The sequence below is a fragment of the Stenella coeruleoalba genome, assembly GCF_951394435.1.
Source record: "Stenella coeruleoalba genome assembly, chromosome: 16".
Classification (NCBI taxonomy): Eukaryota; Metazoa; Chordata; class Mammalia; order Artiodactyla; family Delphinidae; genus Stenella; species Stenella coeruleoalba.
In genome coordinates this window covers 55,134,268-55,153,684 of record NC_137162.1, presented here as the reverse complement: position 1 = coordinate 55,153,684, position 19,417 = coordinate 55,134,268, and the positions used below count along the sequence as shown (strand labels likewise).

At 42.1% G+C, this 19,417-nt stretch overlaps 1 protein-coding gene across 2 annotated transcripts in view; it reads right to left on the bottom strand.

The window, feature by feature from the left end:
* Positions 1 to 19,417, bottom strand: part of POLR3A (RNA polymerase III subunit A) — a 61,372-nt gene that overhangs the window by 34,981 nt on the left and 6,974 nt on the right. For both annotated transcript variants that reach the window (XR_013824417.1, XM_079901050.1), the window contains exons 6-16: positions 16,890 to 17,129; positions 16,413 to 16,575; positions 16,100 to 16,236; positions 14,881 to 14,984; positions 13,920 to 14,061; positions 11,383 to 11,523; positions 10,476 to 10,545; positions 9,949 to 10,076; positions 9,584 to 9,722; positions 7,852 to 8,016; positions 4,765 to 4,937 (exon numbers count right to left, since the gene is read on the bottom strand). Coding sequence is in view for 1 of the 2 variants with exons in the window: in XM_079901050.1 (XP_079757176.1) it covers positions 4,765 to 4,937; positions 7,852 to 8,016; positions 9,584 to 9,722; positions 9,949 to 10,076; positions 10,476 to 10,545; positions 11,383 to 11,523; positions 13,920 to 14,061; positions 14,881 to 14,984; positions 16,100 to 16,236; positions 16,413 to 16,575; positions 16,890 to 17,129 (1,602 nt within the window). In the remaining variant the exon portion in view is untranslated. The remainder of the gene's footprint in view (positions 1 to 4,764; positions 4,938 to 7,851; positions 8,017 to 9,583; positions 9,723 to 9,948; positions 10,077 to 10,475; positions 10,546 to 11,382; positions 11,524 to 13,919; positions 14,062 to 14,880; positions 14,985 to 16,099; positions 16,237 to 16,412; positions 16,576 to 16,889; positions 17,130 to 19,417) is intronic.

The following is a 19,417-nucleotide window of genomic DNA, read 5'->3' as shown; positions in this document are numbered from 1 at the left end:
AATCTGGTTCTTCAAGAAGATAAACAAAATTGATAAACCTTTAGCCAGACTCATCAAGAAAAAGAGGGAGAGGACTCAAATCAATAAAATTAGAAATGAAGAAGGAGAAGTTACAACAGACACCGCAGAAATACAAAGCATCCTAAGAGACTACTACAAGCAACTCTATGCCAATAAAATGGACAACCTGGAAGAAACGGACAAATTCTTAGAAAGGTATAACCTTCCAAGACTGAACCAGGAAGAAATCGAAAATATGAACAGACCAATCACAAGTAATGAAATTGAAACTGTGATTAAAAATCTTCCAACAAGCAAAAGTCCAGGACCAGACGGCTTCACAGGTGAATTCTATCAAACATTTAGAGAAGAGCTAACACCCATCCTTCTCAAACTCTTCCAAATAATTGCAGAGGAAGGAACACTCCCAAACTCATTCTATGAGGCCACCATCACCCTGATACCAAAACCAGACAAAGATACTAGAAAAAAAGAAAATTACAGACCAATATCACTGATGAATATAGATGCAAAATCCTCAACAAAATACTAGCAAACAGTATCCAACAACATATTAAAAGGATCATACACCACGATCAGGTGGGATTTACCCCAGGGATGCAAGGATTCTTCAATATATGCAAATCAATCAATGTGATACACCATATTAACAAATTGAAGGATAAAAACCATATGATCATATCAATAGATGCAGAAAAAGCTTTTGACAAAATTCAACACCCATTTATGATAAAAACTCTCCAGGGCATAGAGAGAACCTACCTTAACATAATAAAGGCCATGTGTGACAAACCCACAGCAGACATCATTCTCAATGGCGAAAAACTGAAAGCATTTCCTCTAAGATCAGGAACAAGAGAAGGATGTCCACTCTCGCCACTATTTTTCAACATAGTTTTGGAAGTCCTAGCCACGGCAATCAGAGTAGAAAAAGAAATAAAAGGAATACAAATTGGAAAAGAAGAAATAAAACTGTCACTGTTTGCAGATGACATGATACCATACATACAGAATCCTAAAGATGCCACGGGAAAACGGCTAGAGCTAATCAATGAATTTGGTAAAGTTGTAGGATACAAAATTAATGCACAGAAATCCCTTGCATTCCTATACACTAACAACAAAAGATCAAAAAGAGAAATTAAGGAAACAATCACATTCACCATTGCAACAAAAAGAATAAAATACCTAGGAATAAACCTACCTAAGGAGGTAAAAGACCTGTACTCAGAAAACTATAAGACACTGATGAAAGAAATCAAAGATGACACAAAAAGATGGAAAGATATACCATGTTCTTGGATTGGAAGAATCAATATTGTGAAAATGACTGTACTACCCAAAGCAATCCACAGATTCAATGCAATCCCTATCAAATTACCAATGGCATTTTTTACAGAACTAGAACAAAAAATCTTAAAATTTGTATGGAGACACAAAAGACCCCGAATAGCCAAAGCAGTCTTGAGGGAAAAAAACAGAGCTGGAGGAATCCGACTCTCTGACTTCAGACTATACTACAAAGTTACAGTAATCAAGACGATATGGTACTGGCACAAAAACAGAAATACAAATCAATGGAACAGGATAGAAAGCCTAGAGATAAACCCACGCACCTATGGTCAACTAATCTATGACAAAGGAGGCAAGGATATACAATGGAGAAAAGACAGTCTCTTCAATAAGTGTTGCTGGGAAAACTGGACAGCTACATGTAAAAGAATGAAAGTAGAACACTCCCTAGGACTTCTCTGGTGGCGCAGTGGTTAAGAATCTGCCTGCCAATGCAGGGGACACAGGGTTAATATATGGTCTGGGAAGATCCCACATGCCGCAGAGCAACTAAGCCCGTGTGCCACAACTACCGAGCCTGTGCTCTAGAGCCCGCGAGCCACAACTACTTTGCCGCAACTACTGAAGCCCATGTGCCTAGAGACCGTGCTCCACAACAAGAGAAGCCACTGCAATGAGAAGCCCATGCACCACAACGAAGAGTAGCCCCTGCTCGATGCAACTCAAGAAAGCGTGCGCACAGCAACAAGGACCCAATGCAGCCAAAAATAAATAAATTAAATAAATAAATTAAAAAAAAAAAGGAACACTCCCTTACACCATACACAAAAATAAACTCAGAATGGATTAAAGACCGAAATGTAAGAGCGGACACTATAAAGCTCTTAGAGGAACACGTAGGAAGAACACTCTATGACATAAATCACAGCAAGATCTTTTTTGACCCACTCCCTAGAGTAATGGAAATAAAAACAAAAACAAACAAATGGGACCTAATGAAACTTAAAACCTTCTGTACAGCGAAGGAAACCATAAACAAGACTAAAAGACAACCCTCAGAATGGGAGAAAATATTTGCAAACAAAGCAGCTGACAAAGGATTAATCTCCAAAATATATAAGCAGCTCATGCAGCTCAATATTAAAACAACAAACAACCCAATCAAAAAATGGGAAGAAGACCTAAATAGACATTTCTCCAAAGAAGACATACACATGGCCAAGAAACACATGAAAAGCTGCTCACCATCACTAATTATTAGAGAAATGCAAATCAAAACTACAATGAGGTATCACCTCACACTGGTCAGAATGGCCATCATCAAAAAATCTACAAACAACAAATGCTGGAGAGGGTGTAGAGAAAAGGGAACCCTCTTGCACTGTTGATGGGATTGTAAATTGATACAGCCACTATGGAGAACAGTATGGAGGTTCCTCAAAAAACTAAAAATAGAATTACCATATGACCCAGCAATCCCACTACTGGGCATATACCCTGAGAAAACCATAATTCAAAAAGACACATGCACCCCAATGTTCACTGCAGCACTACTTAGCCAGGTCATGGAAGCAACCTAAATGTCCACTGACAGATGAATGGATAAAGAAGATATGGTACATATATACAATGGAATATTACTCAGCCATAAAAAGGAAAGAAATTTGGTCATTTGTAGAGACGTGGCTGGACCTAGAGACTGTCATACAGAGTGAAGTAAGTCAGAAAGAGAAAAACAAATATCGTATGCTAACACATATATATGGAATCTAAAAAAAAAAAAAAAAAGGTCATGAAGAACCTAGGGACAGGACGGGAATAAAGACGCAGACCTACTAGAGAATGGACTTGAGGACACAGGGAGGGGGAAGGGTAAGCTGGGACAAAGTGAGAGAGTGGCATGTATATATATACACTACCAAATGTAAAACTGATAGCTAGTGGGAAGCAGCCGCATAGCACAGGGAGATCAGCTTGGGGCTTTGTGACCACCTAGAGGGGTGGGATAGGGAGGGTGGGAGAGAGATGAAAGAGGGAGGGGATATGGGAATATATGTATGCGTATACCTGATTCACTTTGTTATAAAGCAGAAACTAACACACTATTGTAAAGCAATTATACTCTAATAAAGACGTTAAAAAAATGTGGTACATATATACAATGGAATATTACTCAGCCATTAAAAGGAACGAAATTGGGTCATTTGTAGAGACATGGATGGACCTAGAGACTGTAATACAGTGTGAAGTAAGTCAGAAAGAGAAAAATATCATATGTTAACACATATATGTGGAATCTAGAAAGATGGTACAGATGAACCATTTTGCAAGACAGAAATAGAGACACAGATGCAGAGAACAAACGTATGGACACCAAGGGGGGAAAGCAGTGTGGGGAGCGGTGGAGGTGGGATGAATCGGGAGATAGGGGTTGACATGTATACACTAATTTGTATAAAACAGATAACTAATAAAACAAATTTAAAAGAAGAAAAAAGAATGAGCTAAATGTATGTATAAAATAGATAACTAATAAGGATCTACTATATAGCACAGGGAACTACTCAATACTCTGTAGTGGCCTACATGGGAGAATAATCTAAAGAAGAGTGGAGATATATACATATATATATATATATATATATATATATATATATATATAACCGATTCACTTTGCTGTACACCTGAAACTGACACAACATTGTACATCAACTATACTCTAATAAAAATTAAAAAAAAAACAAGAAGAATGAGTTAACTGTGAACACCTCACACAACGCTGCTTTCTGTCTGCTTTAAAAAGTTCATTTCATCAGAAAATTTCTTACTGTTCATAAAACCTTTCTTCTCTGCTTAGGTGAGTTAAAGCTCTGAGCCCCAGGCTACTGGGGAGGCAGAAGAGAGCCAGGCAAAACCCTGGTGCAGGCAGACTGCTGAGCCAGGCTGCTTCAGAGAATATGCAGGACTCTCAGGCAACTGTGACTGTGACATGTGCTGGTCCAGGTCTCAGCTAACCTAGCTCCAAATGTGAGAGGGCAGCACACTGGTATGTGACTCTCAGACAGGAATTATCCACGTCTCTTTCAAAGACCATCCATTCAAAGAACTGTGGTGTCAGTCTCTAGCCACAGGATGCTGGAAACAGGAAGGGCAGAAGCACTGAAGTATCAGGTACAGAAGGGGCCCAAGCGTGATGCTGGAGCAAGAGCAGCACCATGTGGCCAAATGAACAGGTGGCCGTGTTTTCACCACCTAGAACATGAAAGCTGGAAGAGATGCAACGGATCTAACGGGAGGCCCTTACCGCTTTAGAACACACACGAGCTGCACAGCACGGAGATGGGCTAAGCCACTGCCTTTCCTTCCCACTCACCTCTGCTCCTTCTCCTCAGGGCCTACAGCGCCACCCAGTGATGAAGTGGCTAAACTGACCAGAAGAGCCAGACTCACCTCCAGGGTCTCCTCAGCAGTGCAGCCAGGCTGCTGCTGCAGCTTGCCTGTGTTCAGGGCTTCAATGTACTCATCACATTTTTTGTAGCCAGCATTCAGCAGCTCATACTTGGCCTTCAGCAGGCCTTGGCCAGGTGTGACGTCACCAATCCCAATTGAGAATCCACGGTTAGCTGCAGAATAGTTGCCCGGGAGAGCAGGAAGAGAGAGCCACGGATGTTAGTCAACCCGCTGCACAGAAACAAGTTTATACCTTCAGAGAACTTGTTACAACCCAATTAAACAAAATGTTCCTGTATCAGTCTCTAGGGAGTTACACAACAATGACTAAGACTCACTAACTCCTCTGAGACTTCACAACCTACAGTGATGTCCCAACTAACTACACTATAAACCAGACAGCCACTAAATAGTAAAGAGTGCCTGAGAAAGCCAGCTATGGAAAGTGGGCCACCTGATTGCTGGTTCTCAGCATCGCAGAGACCTTTCTGCCCCAATTCTCTCTTTCAGAAATTATTATTCCGAAATACAGAGACTAAGAAACAAATGTAAACTCCACCTTTGATGGAACTATACAGTAATCCTAACCCTTATATCTGCCTATGAGAGGTTACTGGCTTAGTAGGGTGGGGAAGGGGATGCGTAAAAGTGGCTGCAGAAAGGAGGGCCACGAGTCTGGAAAGTCTCAGAAACAAAATCCTCAGGTTCTGTGGGAGGTAATATAGGTGCTGGAAACAGGGAAACCCAGTGGAAAGTTTGTACAGGCATACCTTGTTTTATTGTGCTTCACAGATATTGTGGTTTTTAAAAAATTGAAGGTTTGTGGCAACCTTGTGTTGAACAAGTCTAAAAGCACAATTTTTCCAACAGCATCTGCTTACTTTGTGTCTCTGTGTCAAATTTCGGTAATGCTCATAATATTTCAAACTTTTTCATTATTATTATATTTTTTATGGTGATCTGTACTGTGACTACTATGACTCACTGAAGGCTCAAATGATTAGCATTTTTTAGCGATAAAGTATTTGTAATTAAGGTATGTACATTTTTTTTTTTTTTTTTGCGGTACGCGGGCCTCTCACTGTTGTGGCCTCTCCCGTTGCGGAGCACAGGCTCCGGATGCACAGGCTCAGCCGCTATGGCTCACGGGCCCAGCCGCTCCGCAGCATGTGGGATCTTCCCGGACCAGGGCACGAACCCGCGTCCCCTGCATCGGCAGGCGGACTCTCAACCACTGTGCCACCAGGGAAGCCCTGTACATTGTTTTTTAAGACACAATACTATTGCACATTTAACAGACTATAGTATAGTGTAAACAACTTCTGTAACCACTGGGAAACCAAACAGTTCATGTGACTTGCTTCATTGTGGTATTTGCTTTATTGTGGTGGTCTGGAACTGAACCTGCAATGTCTCTGAGGTCTGCCTACAAGAAACAGGCCCCAGATTCTTACGCCTCTGGGAGACAGAGTGATAGAGAAGGTGTATTTGGGGATCAAGAATAGGAAGCCTTAAAAAAAAAAAAAAAATTAAAATAAGGAAAGAAAAAGAAAAGAACTACCAGCAAGGGACTTCCCTGGTGGCACAGTGGTTCAGAATTCGCCTGCCAATGCAGGGGACAAAGGTTCAAGCCCTGGTCCGGGAAGATCCCACATGCTGCGGAGCAACTAAGCCTGTGCGCCACAACTACTGAGCCTGTGTTCTAGAGCCTGTGAGCCACAACTACTGAGCCCCTGTGCCACAACTACTGAAGCCCATGAGCCTAGAGCCCGTGCTCCACTACAAGAGAAGCCACTGCAATGAGAAGCCCGTTCACCGCATCGAAGAGTAGCCCCTGCTGGCCACAACTAGAGAAAGTCCATGTGCAGCAATGAAGACCCAATGCAGCCAAAAAAAAAAAAGAACTACTGGCAAATAAGAACAATGGTTGGGTTGGAAATTAAATATATGATAGTGAAAAAACTTTTAAAAATCAATAAAGTTGTTAAAATAAAATTGAATCCAGAAACAAAGAAATGGACAACAGGGAAAATGAGAGAATCAGTCCAAGAACTCTAGTAGACAATGAACAGAAATTCAAAAAAGAAAGAACAGAGAAAGTAAAAGGGAGAAAATGATCAGAAAAAGTACAAGAAAATATCCAGAACTGAAGGACACAAGTTGCAGATTAAGAGAGCTTATACAGTGCTCAGCGCGATGAGTGACAACAGACCCATCACAAGGTTGTGTCATTGTGAACTTTCAGAATGCCAGAAACAAAGAGGAGTCTCAAAGCTTCCAGAATAAAAAGACAATTCAGGATAAACAACAAGGTCCTAATGTGTCTAGCACAGGGAACTATATTTAATATCCTGTGATAAATCATAATGAAAAAGAACGTTAAAAAAATAGATGTGTAGAACTGAGTCACTGTGCTGTACAGCAGAGACTGGCACAACGTTGTAAATCCACTATTGCTTCAATTAAAAAAAAAAAGACAATTCAAATACAAAAATTGGGGAATAAGAACAGAAATACACTTTACAGCAGCCCTTAAAGCTACAACAGAGTACAGCAATCCCTTCAAAATTCTCAGGGAAAATAATCTTCAGTCTAGAATTCTACACCCAGCCAAAGAGTCAAGTATAAGAGTAGACTAAAGATGTTTTTGGGCATGCAAAAAATTTCCTGGCCTGTGGTATGTTCAAAGCATAAGCAAGCAAAGGGAATAGAATAGTGCAAGGATCGTAGAGAAATACTGAGTAACCCTGTAGGGCTGAACCGTGGAAGACCCAGAGGGTGACAGTCTTGCACAGGTACCTTGGAAGCAGCCCATGAAGGGCCCTTTATGTAACAATCCTATCTGATGGGCGTTAGGGAGCTACTGTAGCTTTTGAGAAGAGAACTGAAAAGCAAATTCAAATCTGCAGCCAAACTAGTCAGTACCAAGTTAATTTCATTAAGAAAAGCATAAATAGTTTAGCCTGGAACAAGTATCTTTTCCTTTGTGTGTGTGTATGTGTGTGCGGCAGGGGGATGACACAGTAAAAGAAACCCCCGAAACACCAATAACTCCTATCAATAAAACGAGGATGCTGAGATACTCACACAGGTAGACGGGGGCCAGCCTGGCGAGCCGTGACATCGCATCGGCAGCTTCGTTCTGCCCCCAGTCTCGCAGCAAAATGTAAAAAATATTGTTCTTGGATCCTGATCCCAGCGTTCCTTTGTCCATGCTGCCAGTCATCAGCTCGCTGTTCTGGATAGTGACGTCTGCAAGGAAACAACGATCATGGACTTACACAGACAATTATTACTTTGCCTCATTCCAAAAGGAATTTGAGGCAGTTGAGAAAACGTGTTCTCGCATTAAAAGTTAAAGCAGAACAAATAGATAGGCTCTTAAAGAAAATTTTTTTTGAGGGAAAAAAAGAGAAATCTGGGAACTTCTGAAAAGCATGAAAGGTCTAGTTAGTTACCCTATAGTTCTAACTCTGAAAGGTACTAGTTGACACTCATTGTCCTTATCTGTGAACTGTGGATGACAGTATCAAGCTCTTGCCATCTTGATGTCATGGGGATGTTTTGAGCATCAACTCAATCATGTACAACGAAGTGTTGTTTATAAAGCACTTTGGTATTTACCTAAGACACTGAAGACTTACAGTGGCACCATCATGAAAAGCCTAAACAACAAAATGAAATTTGTATCTAGAAACAAACAAAACATAATCTAAAACAAGAAGCCAAAATACGTTAAAGACCAGAGAGTATATTTTCAAAAGAATGGTTATAAACCTGGGGAAAAAAAATCAGTGCCCTTCAAAACATTTATTCTTCATCACGAGACAGCAGAAAACCCTTGACCCTCAGAGAGACTCTGCGGTTCAGTTCTTTAGCACAGAGCTCTGCAGATCCACTTCTCGTCACTAGGCCTTGCTAGCAAAACCCATTCTAAATCAGTGCTACTCAAAGCAGCCTGCTGGGGAACTGCCTGTTAGCAGCCTGGGACCCAGAAAGTAAATGCTGCCTGAACGGCATTGGTGTGTGGACCACACTTTGGGCTGAATCAGTCTAGGGGACTCAGATGGCTCGCATTTAAATCCTCTCACTGTGAGAGTAGCATTAACATATATACACTACCAAACGTGAAATGGATAGCTAGTGGGAAGCAGCTGCACAGCACAGGGAGATCAGCTCAGTGCTTTGTGACCACCTAGAGGGGTGGGATAGGGAGGGCGGGAGGGAGGCTCAAGAGGGAGGAGCTATGGGGATATATGTATACATTCAGCTGATTCACTTTGTTGTACAGTAGAAACTAACACATTGTAAAGCAATTATACTCCAAGAAAGATATTAAAAAATAAATAAGTAAATAAATAAATCCTCTCACTGTTACACCTGATCTTCATGTTATCAAAACATCCATTGACCAGGTGAGGCAGGTTAAAAAAATTAGCCTCTTCAGTTATACTTTTTAGTCACACTTTTAGGCAATGAACATGTTTTTGGATATAAAATAGTAAATTAAATGCCTTAAATAACGAGACCTTTGTACGGCAAAAAAAAACACAACTTAAAAAGGAAGAGAAAAGAATTTGCATTAATTGGTAGAAAAGAGTCTCAACTGAGACAAAACACGAGAAGAACATTCTAATCCTTGGGTTGGTCATGTGTCTACACGATCTCTACCTTTTAGAGAAACACCACCTGCATTTCCCTGAAGAACAAAGTTCCTGCCTAAGGCTATAGAGAAACTTGGGATTTGCAGGCTAAGCGAAGGTAACTGTTGGCCACTTGCTTTCTTGACCCCCGGCCCCACCCCATTGCTTTAACTCACAGGAATCATTGACGCAGAGGTCTTCTCCTTTGCCACAGTACTGCTTGCCCTTGGTTCGGAGGTTGGCCCTCACTGGATTGTCATCGCTGGGTCTGAGGATGACGCTGAAGATCTGCTTTCCCGTCCACAGGGTGACGGGCTGAAGGAGGAAAGAAGCCAGAGCATCGGAGGGCTGAGCCTGGTCTCAACCACCCTTCATGCAAATGAGGCAAGATGGTCCAGTGGTCACACACCAACCGAGCCGCAGCAGCATGTGTACACTAAGGCCCCTAGTGCGTCCATACAGCCACACACACACACACACACACACACACACACACACACACACACACCTGTGTGCGTACACACACAGCTCCTGCACAAACCTTTAGTATTGTAGGGGGTGGGAGGCGAACTTTAATTTTCTCATCCTTGCCCACCAGTATTGAAGCAATGATCTGGCAAGCCTTGGCTCGGTCAAAGAAAGTGTCCTTAAGAGTGAGGAGATAGGCACCTGAGGAAAGAAAAGCGACGAAATTGTGAGAAAAATCGTAAGGTTTCAATTTTAAAATAAATGTGGACTATTACTAAAAGAGTGAGGTAACAGTAAAACACAGCTGCTTCTTGGCTTTCTCCTCCAACTAGAATCCAACCTCCACAGGGAAAGCGACTTTGTTTGACTGGCCGCCATGGCCCCAGCACTTAGAAAATAAAAATGTCCCGCGTATGGCAGGAGTTCACTAAATAACCCACCAATGCAAAACATCTCAAGTAGGTTCACAATCACACTTAGAAAACAAACAACAGAATTAAACACAGGCAATGAAACAGCTTTTCAAGTGGACACATGAACACGGTGAATGAGAATCCTCGTGTTCCAAAGTCTCCTTTCAAGTGAATTCCACAAACCCACCTGTCAGAAAATCCTGAATAGCAGCAATTAGTGGTTCTCCATTCCTTGGGGTTACAAGATTTGCTTTAGTCTGAAGGAAAAAGGAACCCAGTAAGTTAGCCATCCTTGGATGCATGATGCGGCCCCAAAGACCTGCACCACAAAGACTCTGAACTGTTATGAAAAAATGAAGAGCAGCAGGAAGAAGAGGCTGAGCGCTGGAAGCTAGGGTCCTTAACCGCAGCTTTGTCACTAATTTCCGTCCCTTAATCTGTCAAGGGGAGAGAAAAATTACCAGCGAGACTGACCTCAGAGGTTCCTGCACTCAAATACTGCATGAAGTAGTTTTGAGTTTCTATAAAGAACACTGCGGGTATAAGATGTTATTGTAATTAACAAATGCTCTCCTCCAAAGAAAATTTACTTCTGTGAATGAATGATGAGTAGCACTGTGTTATGTCTGAAGTCAGTCAATTCCACACTCTACAATGATGGCAGAATTGTCGAATTTCTCTTGCGTCAGACATTAAGTTTGAACAACAGGATTTTAATTAAAATGTAATGAGTGCCCACAGTGGCAAAAATGGGTGCTACTTGTTCAGTGCATTATTAACCAATTTAAAGAAGGTTCTGTGCATCAAAGTGCATTTGCTCAAATCTTTTAACTGAGGTGTCACTGACCATGAGAGCCAACAGTCAAGTTTCTGCTATACCCTTCTCTTACCCTTTCATAACTGGCACTCACGTATATCTACTCTCTTAGGAACCCACATTACAGGTCAGAAGACACCTACTCTGCTCAACTCCCCACCTATCAGAGAAACTACCTCCCTTATATACTGCAGGGTGTTTGCGAACAGGACAGGCTCCCCTTTCCCTCCTTTTAAGGCGCTTTTCCTCAGAAGCTGGGCTACACCACCCTACGTACCCCCATGAGAACAAGGGCTTCTGCTTTAGCTTCTTCTGTTTGAGGAAGATGAAGGTTCATTTCATCACCATCAAAATCCGCGTTGTAGGGTGTACAGACACACTCATTAAATCTGAAGGTGCGGTGGGGTTTGACCCTGGCCTGTGGAATACAAAAAACAAACCAGGAGAAGGACTTAAGTCATTTATCTAAAACCTTCTTGGTGCCCACACGTTTGTTCTCTAGGGTCCACATATATGCATTAATATACGATATTTGTTTTTCTCTTTCTGACTTATGGACACTGTATGGACACCAAGGGGGGAAAGCGTAGGGGGGTGGTGGTGGTGGTGTGATGAATTGGGAGATTGGGATTGACATGTATACACTAATATGTATAAAATGGATAACTAATAAGAACCTGCTGTATAAAAGATAAATAAAATAAAATTCAAATAAAAAAATAAAAATAAAAGCTTCTTAGTTTCAACATAAAAAAAATGGCTTCCTGGAGAACTGGACACTTTACATTTAAGGAAGTAAATTTCCAGTATGTTCTGGCAAGTAACATGTCACTTGTGGTCTCATTCAAGTAGCTTTATTAGATCAAAACAACACAATGAATTTGCTTTAATACTATGAGGCAAATATCAACACAGAAGCCATGAGAAAGGGGTTCCCACTGGCCAATGATGTCACAATTTGCTATTAAAAGGTTAATGGCAGAAATTGAACAAAACACACTGACTAAATAAAAACTCATGATGACACTGAAAAAAAGGAAAGCCAAAACAAACAAAACCCCCAAACCAACCTAGTTGGAAGAAACTGAGCACCGAAGTTTTATGCCCTAAACTGACAAAAAAGGAAAAAGAATTAGACGCTTCTTCTGCCTTTCCTTTATGAATTCTATTTTTTGGGTAAGTAAATAGCCCTAATTAACAAGGGAAAATTATTAATTACAAGAGTGGTAGGTATTAAATGTGAAAGGAATGTTAAATTAGAAAATCACTGTTTTGTGACCCAATGAAATAATGTAGGCAATGATCATAAATGGAAGAGGTCATTAGAGAAAAGGCTAATAAGGGACATTTCAAGAGAGGCACCAGGCTGAAGCATCTGAATCCCTAACCTTCTCAGCATAACTAAAGTGGGCCAGCCAGACAACATGTGTCTCCTGAAATATGGCAAGAGGAAGCAGCCAGCACCACCTATGAGTTATTTTGGCCAAAAAGTTGAACCTGAATCTGATCATCCTTTGAGAGCTAATTTCCAGTCTACAGGAATAAAATGAAGCATGAAGGAACCCTTACACCACACACAGGCAGACAAACAGAGAACATGCGACATTCTTCAGGACAAATGACCTGTTTTTTTCCAACAATGACACTGAAATTAAAAGAAGGAGGTGGGACATTACCAGATCAATAGAGGCTTCAGACATGTATCAGCTAAATGTAATGTGTAGACTTTGCATCTTGATTTGAACAAACTAGTTGCAAAAAGATTCTGAGACACTTGGGGAAATCTGACTGTGGACAGGGTACTAGACAACACCAAGGAATGACTTCATTTTGTGAGGTGTGACACGGGCACTATAATTACGTGTGTCTTGCAGAAGTAAGCTGAATACACATGGCATCTGGGTTCACAAAGAAAAAAACAGAGAGAAAACTAGTGTGGCGAAATCTTCAAAATTACTGACTACAGAGGATGGGACTGTGAGTTCATCACAGTACTCTTTCTATTTTTGTATATATTTGAAAATTTTCAAACAAAAATATTTTCTATGCTAAAATGCCCCAAAGCCAAGCAAAAGTTTCCAGAAAGGGAAAGCTTCTGTTTGCCTCCTAGATCTCAATAATCATAACTCCATAATCATAAACTGCATCTTTGGTATTTCCACCACTGAGCAAAAAGATTGATGTAATGTTTTCACAAACTACTAAAAAAAGGAATCTAGAAAAACACTACCTTAGGAGCCTGTTTAAACACTGTGCAAATGCTCAGGGATTTAATGGCTTTGCAGACAGGAGAATTTATGAATATTCAACAAATTAAAGTTGCATCTTGTTTCCATTTTAAATCTCCAAAAAAGGAACTGCTGCTGTTGCAAAAAGTAAACCACCCCAAAAAATACGGTTCAAGGTCTTAGTTGGAGGACTACTGCAAAGAGAAATCCTGTAAGCATTTTAGTTCCTTAGTTAATATGCTATTTTAAATCAATTTTCTGCCATATCTATTTTACATAACTTTGTGCACACACATATGTGTATATATGTTGTTTGCAAGTGAAATCACGGTAGTCACTTTCACACTAATTTTCAATTAGTTCCTGTTTTACTGTTGTATGAATAGTATGTTACAACTATTAAAAACATTGAAGGGAAGTTTGAAATTTAAGAGTTTCACTCAAACTAAAAAACGAGAGAAGAGGAAAACCAAGAGTTATGAAAATTTGAGATTACTGGCAACTTAAATTTTAGAAGTCTGGAATTTAGCATGGCACACACAGCAAAGTTCCACCCAACAGAAATAAAAACCAGTCTCATGCTCACCAGATGCGCCATAATGCTCAATTTGTGCAGCGAAGGCTGCCGATTGAACAGAACCACGTCTCCATCTATGAGGTGTCTCTCCACAATGTCCCCATACTTGAGCTCCTGAGCCATCTTTTCTCTGTTTCCGTATTTCAAAAACCTTAACATACAATAATAGACATAATCTGTGAGAACAAAGTTTCCTCAGCAAGTTTCTCCCTCTTCATATCAGGATTCAGTCTCTAAAATGATCACTTTTCATTGTATTTAAGGTGCCTCCATATGCCATTAATTAAACTACAACAACAACAATAAAATTTTATTTTATTTTATTTTTTTGGCTGAGCCGCATGGCTCGTGGGATCTTAGTTCCCTGACCAGGGATCAAACCCTGGCCCCCAGCAGTGAAAGCGCTGAGCCCTAATCACTGGACTCGCAGGGAATTCCCTAAACTACAACAAACTGCTTGTAAGATCTATCTTAATTTTAGAAATGTCAAGATATGATAAAAGCATCTCTTGGAATCACAGAAATAGAGTAATAAACCAGCTTCTCCCACACGGCCCTGGTGATATGTCTGAATCTCATGAGATAAAAGGGCACTGGTGATCAGCTCATCTAACTGTGAAAAGCCAGAACGGGCAAAATGCATGTCTCCTGGGTCATGAGCACACTGAGGTAACCCCAGGGCGCCCAGGTGACATAGAAAATGATCTGCTTTCATATCCCAATGCATTCTGTCTTTCTAGATCCAATAACATTAAATGCTATGGAATAAATGAACACTGTACGTACATTCAACAAGCCAAGCAGAGCAAACGAGCAATGTACCTAGGCTCACTGCAATTTAAATAGATATTTTCCACGTGCTACAATATCACAGCAATTATACTTTGGAGTGCATTCTGTGCTAAGTATGGTGACAGTAAGCTTGGTCATGAGAAGACAGTTACATCCAACCAGATCGGGAAAGCATTACCTTTTCATTTGCATGTGTCTCTGCTGAATGAAATTGGCTCCTGGGTGAACTTCAGGGCCATTTCGAACCAGCTTCCTCAAAAAGTTGATGTTTGCCTTGTTCACCTGGCGGACCACATTATAAAGCAGAATGAGACACTGTTATTTCTAGAAGCTAGCACACTATACTGAACTGGATCTCAGTCGTTACTTTCCTTATCTTGTCCTAGGAGAAAGAGAGGCACCTGCAGGCACCCTGCTGCCAGGGTCTTGAGTGTAAGGACAACAACGGGATGGTACCAGGTTCAAGTCTGAACTTGGTCACTCACTTGCTGGGTGACAGGGCCAAGGCCTTTACCGGCCTTTGGTTTCCCTAGTGGTTCAACGAGTGGACTGGAATGATCTATAGGGACCTTCCAGCATTCTGTAATCCTAAAAACAGGTGGCAGCTTCATCTGCAATGATTTTCCATGGGCTTCTAAGGTTTAAAAGTTGTGACACCAGCACCATAGGCCCTGGTCTGTACCGCCATGTCCTGTAGCCTCTTGGACAACAGTCTCATGGGACACCACTTCAGAGAAGGAAACTCTGGATCATTAGTAACTCAACCGAGGACACTTTCTACACAAGCTTAACCAGAAGCCTCTGTGGTTTGGGCTAATTATGACTCTCAAGGGCAAAGCCAAGGGCAATCAATATCCTCCTGTTACCAGGCCTTTCGATTATCTACACCTCGGTTAAAAAAAAAATACTGTAAATACCAGTTTACACTCATGATGAATAAGAATTGAGTGTAAAGCAGTACAGCCTTTCTGGTTATGCATCAATAGCCTTAAAATATTCAAAGTCTTTGATTCACTGATTCTAATGTTTTAAAAATAATAACTATCCCAAGAAAATTAACTGGTGTTGTGTTTATCATAAGTTACTTTAACACCTGAGGTATGAACTAAGATGGATGTTAAAGATGACATCATTTGGAAAAAAAAAAGTTGCAGACTTGTCTGTTCAATGTATACCTGAGTATATATACATAAAGGCAGACACAACTGTGGCTGTACGTGTTGTAGATACTACACGTGGTGACATATGTATGAAGCAAACTGGAAAGATAAACACACATGCCAAACTGTGGGTCGGGTGGGTTACTGGGGATTTTCCACTGTCTGTTGTTTGGAATCTCAGAACATGACACAAAAGACTGGATTCAGACAAAATATTGAGCAACTCAATGTACCTACCTTCTCAGGGAAAGTTAGAATTTTGGCCACGTGGACTGGCACAGCTACCTCATCAATTCGGAGGTTGGGGTCAGGTGAGATGACTGTTCTGCCAGAAAAATCCACTCTTTTTCCTGAGAGATTGCCTCTAAATCGACCTAAATAAATAAAAATATATCACAGGCCTCCAAGGTACAACGTGTGCTGTTGGGGGCAATGTGACCAGAAAGCCCAAGGTGAGTCCGTGACCTCCAACTAGATAAGCTGGACATACGTTCCCCAAAATGAAACAAAGGCAGTAGACCGTCTCCTGCACACATCTTTGGACACGTACCCTGTTTTCCCTTCAGGCGCTGGACGAACCCTCTGGTCCATTTCTTGGGCGCCATGTTGAGGGGAATGCCTGAGAGCTCACTGTTAATGTAGAGGGCGCACTGCAGCTGCAGGAAATCCCAGTCTTCCATGATCATCTGGGTCTTAGCTCCTGATATCCGATGCTAAGAATAAGCAGAGGATAAACAGAAACAAGTCTGGTTCATTTGACTTTCTCCATCAGACACTTCTGTTTTCATGCTAATGGGAAGCACTGACCTTTTTTTTTTTTTTTTTTTTGCGGTATGTGGGCCTCTCACTGTTGTGGCCTCTCCCATTGCGGAGCACAGGCTCCGGACCTGCAGGCCCAGCGGCCACGGCCCACGGGCCCAGCCGCTCCGCGGCATGTGGGATCCTTCCGGACCGGGGCACGAACCTGAGTCCCCTGCATCGGCAGGTGGACTCTCAACCACTGCGCCACCAGGGAAGCCCCACTGACCTTTTTAATGACATCATTTAGGAAAATGATTTCTGTCAATTTCATCGTCAGATCATCTTCGTTGGTGCCAGACTTCAAATCGCTCACGACAGAGGGTCTAATACACAGAGGAGGCACTAAAAGTCGTGTGAGAATCAAATCGGAGGGCTTTCCAGCTTCTGGATTCATCAGAAGTAGAGGGACATCTTCAGCTGGGATTCGTTTAAATAAATTCAGAACTACTAAGGGATTCAAGTTTTCCTATGGAAAGGAGGGAAGGAAGGAGTGGAGATACATGTTAGTTTTCCACAGCTTAGGCAAAGGTTTACTTCTACATGTCCTCTAACCTATCTGCCACTTAAATGATAATATGCCCAAGTGATGACAGAGACTTCTGATAACATGCTACGCTGCAAGGGCCCTAAAAATGTTCATGCCTTTTATTCCAATAATTTAAGCCAACAATTCCACTCCTCGTAATTATTCCAAAGGGTATGATTTTAGATATTAACAGAAAGATTCAGCTACGAGGATGTTCACTAAAGCTGTTCTTAATGGTGAAATGCTGGAAACAGCCTGACAGGTGACTGAGTCAATAAAATCATGGTACATCCATACATGGAAAACTATGAAGCTATTAAAAACAAAAAAGAAGCTACGGAAATGTGGCTACTGCCATGAAAGGTGTTCACAAAATATTGGTAAATGAGATAAGTATGTCTATGATGTGACATAGCTATGATGTCTATGATGTACATCTATACAGAAAAGAGGAAATGGAAGAGTTTACCAAGGTGTGAACAGGGCTGTCTTTAGATTAGTGGAATGATCATCTTTTTGCTTCTTTTTTTACATTTAAACTTTCTGTAGTGAACTTATATTGTCTTTGTATTAACTTCACTTAATAGACGTGCTAGGCTCATGAGAACTATGTAAATTATCATAGATATTCAAACATCAAAGCTAAGAATGGTCAGATTGTGTTGTTGCTGGTTATTAAATTTTCTTGGGATCAAAGGTTTTGACTGAGACTATATGTTATAAGCAGCATTTGCTATGCAATAACTTAATGAGAAGTTAAGAAAGAAACGTTTGAAAAACGTTTGAACAGCCAGCTACTACTCTTAGAACACTGCCAATGAAAAGTTTCTGTGGTCCCGCCCTGGAGGATGGCAGTGCCGCTGGGTTCTTCTAGGAATCCCTCCAGAGGTTTTCCGGTCTGGGTCCCTGTCCAGAGAAGAATGCCCCTCCTCAGCACCCCTGTCTCCCAGTGATGGGCACCTCGCTGCCACCAGAAGCAATCAGGGAGGAAGTATAAAACTAATAGAATTCTAGAACGGCATGAAGGCCAGATGTCACCTGCAGTACCACAGTCAGTCCTAGATGAGAACGTCATGGAGCTGGAGGCCGTCCAGGAGGGCAAGGAAGGCAGGAGGACTGGCAGGAGCCTGGAAACCAGTTCTCAGCAAGAGCAGCTACCTGAGAGTGACAGAACAACTGCATCCCAAGAGGCACGTGGAAGAGGCGGCTGACTTACTGTTACGCGCCAGGAAGCAGAGTCAGGGACTGCTGGACGGTAGAGCAGGGCTCAGCTTTGTACACGGCGCAATACCCTAACAGCTTGAGTTCTCTAGCAATGCAGCGTGGCTGCCTCGGGTGGTGGTGAGATGACACGGCTAGAAAGACATCAGCCAGGGCAGCCTAACACTCAGTCTGCAGGGATGATGTCATCTATGGAGAGACTCTTATCTGCAGGTCCACCACCCCCTGCATTTGTATTAAAATTGGGAATGGATATATGTTAGTCTTCTGGGGAGAGAGTCCGGAGTTTTTGTCAAGTCCAGGTTGGGTCGCATGTCTAAGGTCACAGAATAAATAAGCGGCAGAGCTGGGCTCTAATCTCAGGTCTGTCTGACCCCAAAGCCAAAGCTCTTAAGCACCACCCTAAACCGCGTCTAGGGTGTCGCCTGGGTCAGGTGAGCTGGGGCGGACAGGGAGATGGTGGCAGTGGGGGACACCCTGAGAGGCAATCTAGATGCGTGAGACAAGTGACTCCTAAGTGGGAGGGGGTCACCTCCTGGGCCCAGCCATTTAGGCCTAGTCACTTGGAGACTTTTCCAAACAAGATGCCTCCCAGGCCCCAGTGGAGAATTCTATTGCAGAGTGTGTGGAGCAGAGAAGCGGTCCCCAGCAAGTGAGGACAGTGGCCGCAGGGGTCCAGGCAGAGAGCTGGCAGGAGAAAGTGGTAGTGGATGCCAGGCAGGTTGATCTCGGAGCAGCAGGGGAGGCTGCAAGTAAGGCCACACCCCAGAGAGCTGGGGCACCCCTCAGGCTCACTGACAAGGCTGCCAGCCAGGTTTCTGATTGCTTTCTACACAGCCATCAGCCTGGAAGGTAGAATTCTTCTACACTCATGACAGTAGAAGGACAAGATCCACTTTCTCAGCCTGCACTTTCACTTCCTCTGCAGGAGCTTAGTTCTAACTGCCTTGAAGACACCTCCACTGGAATGCACTGCTGATGCCCTCCCCCATTTCCAGGAGAACTTC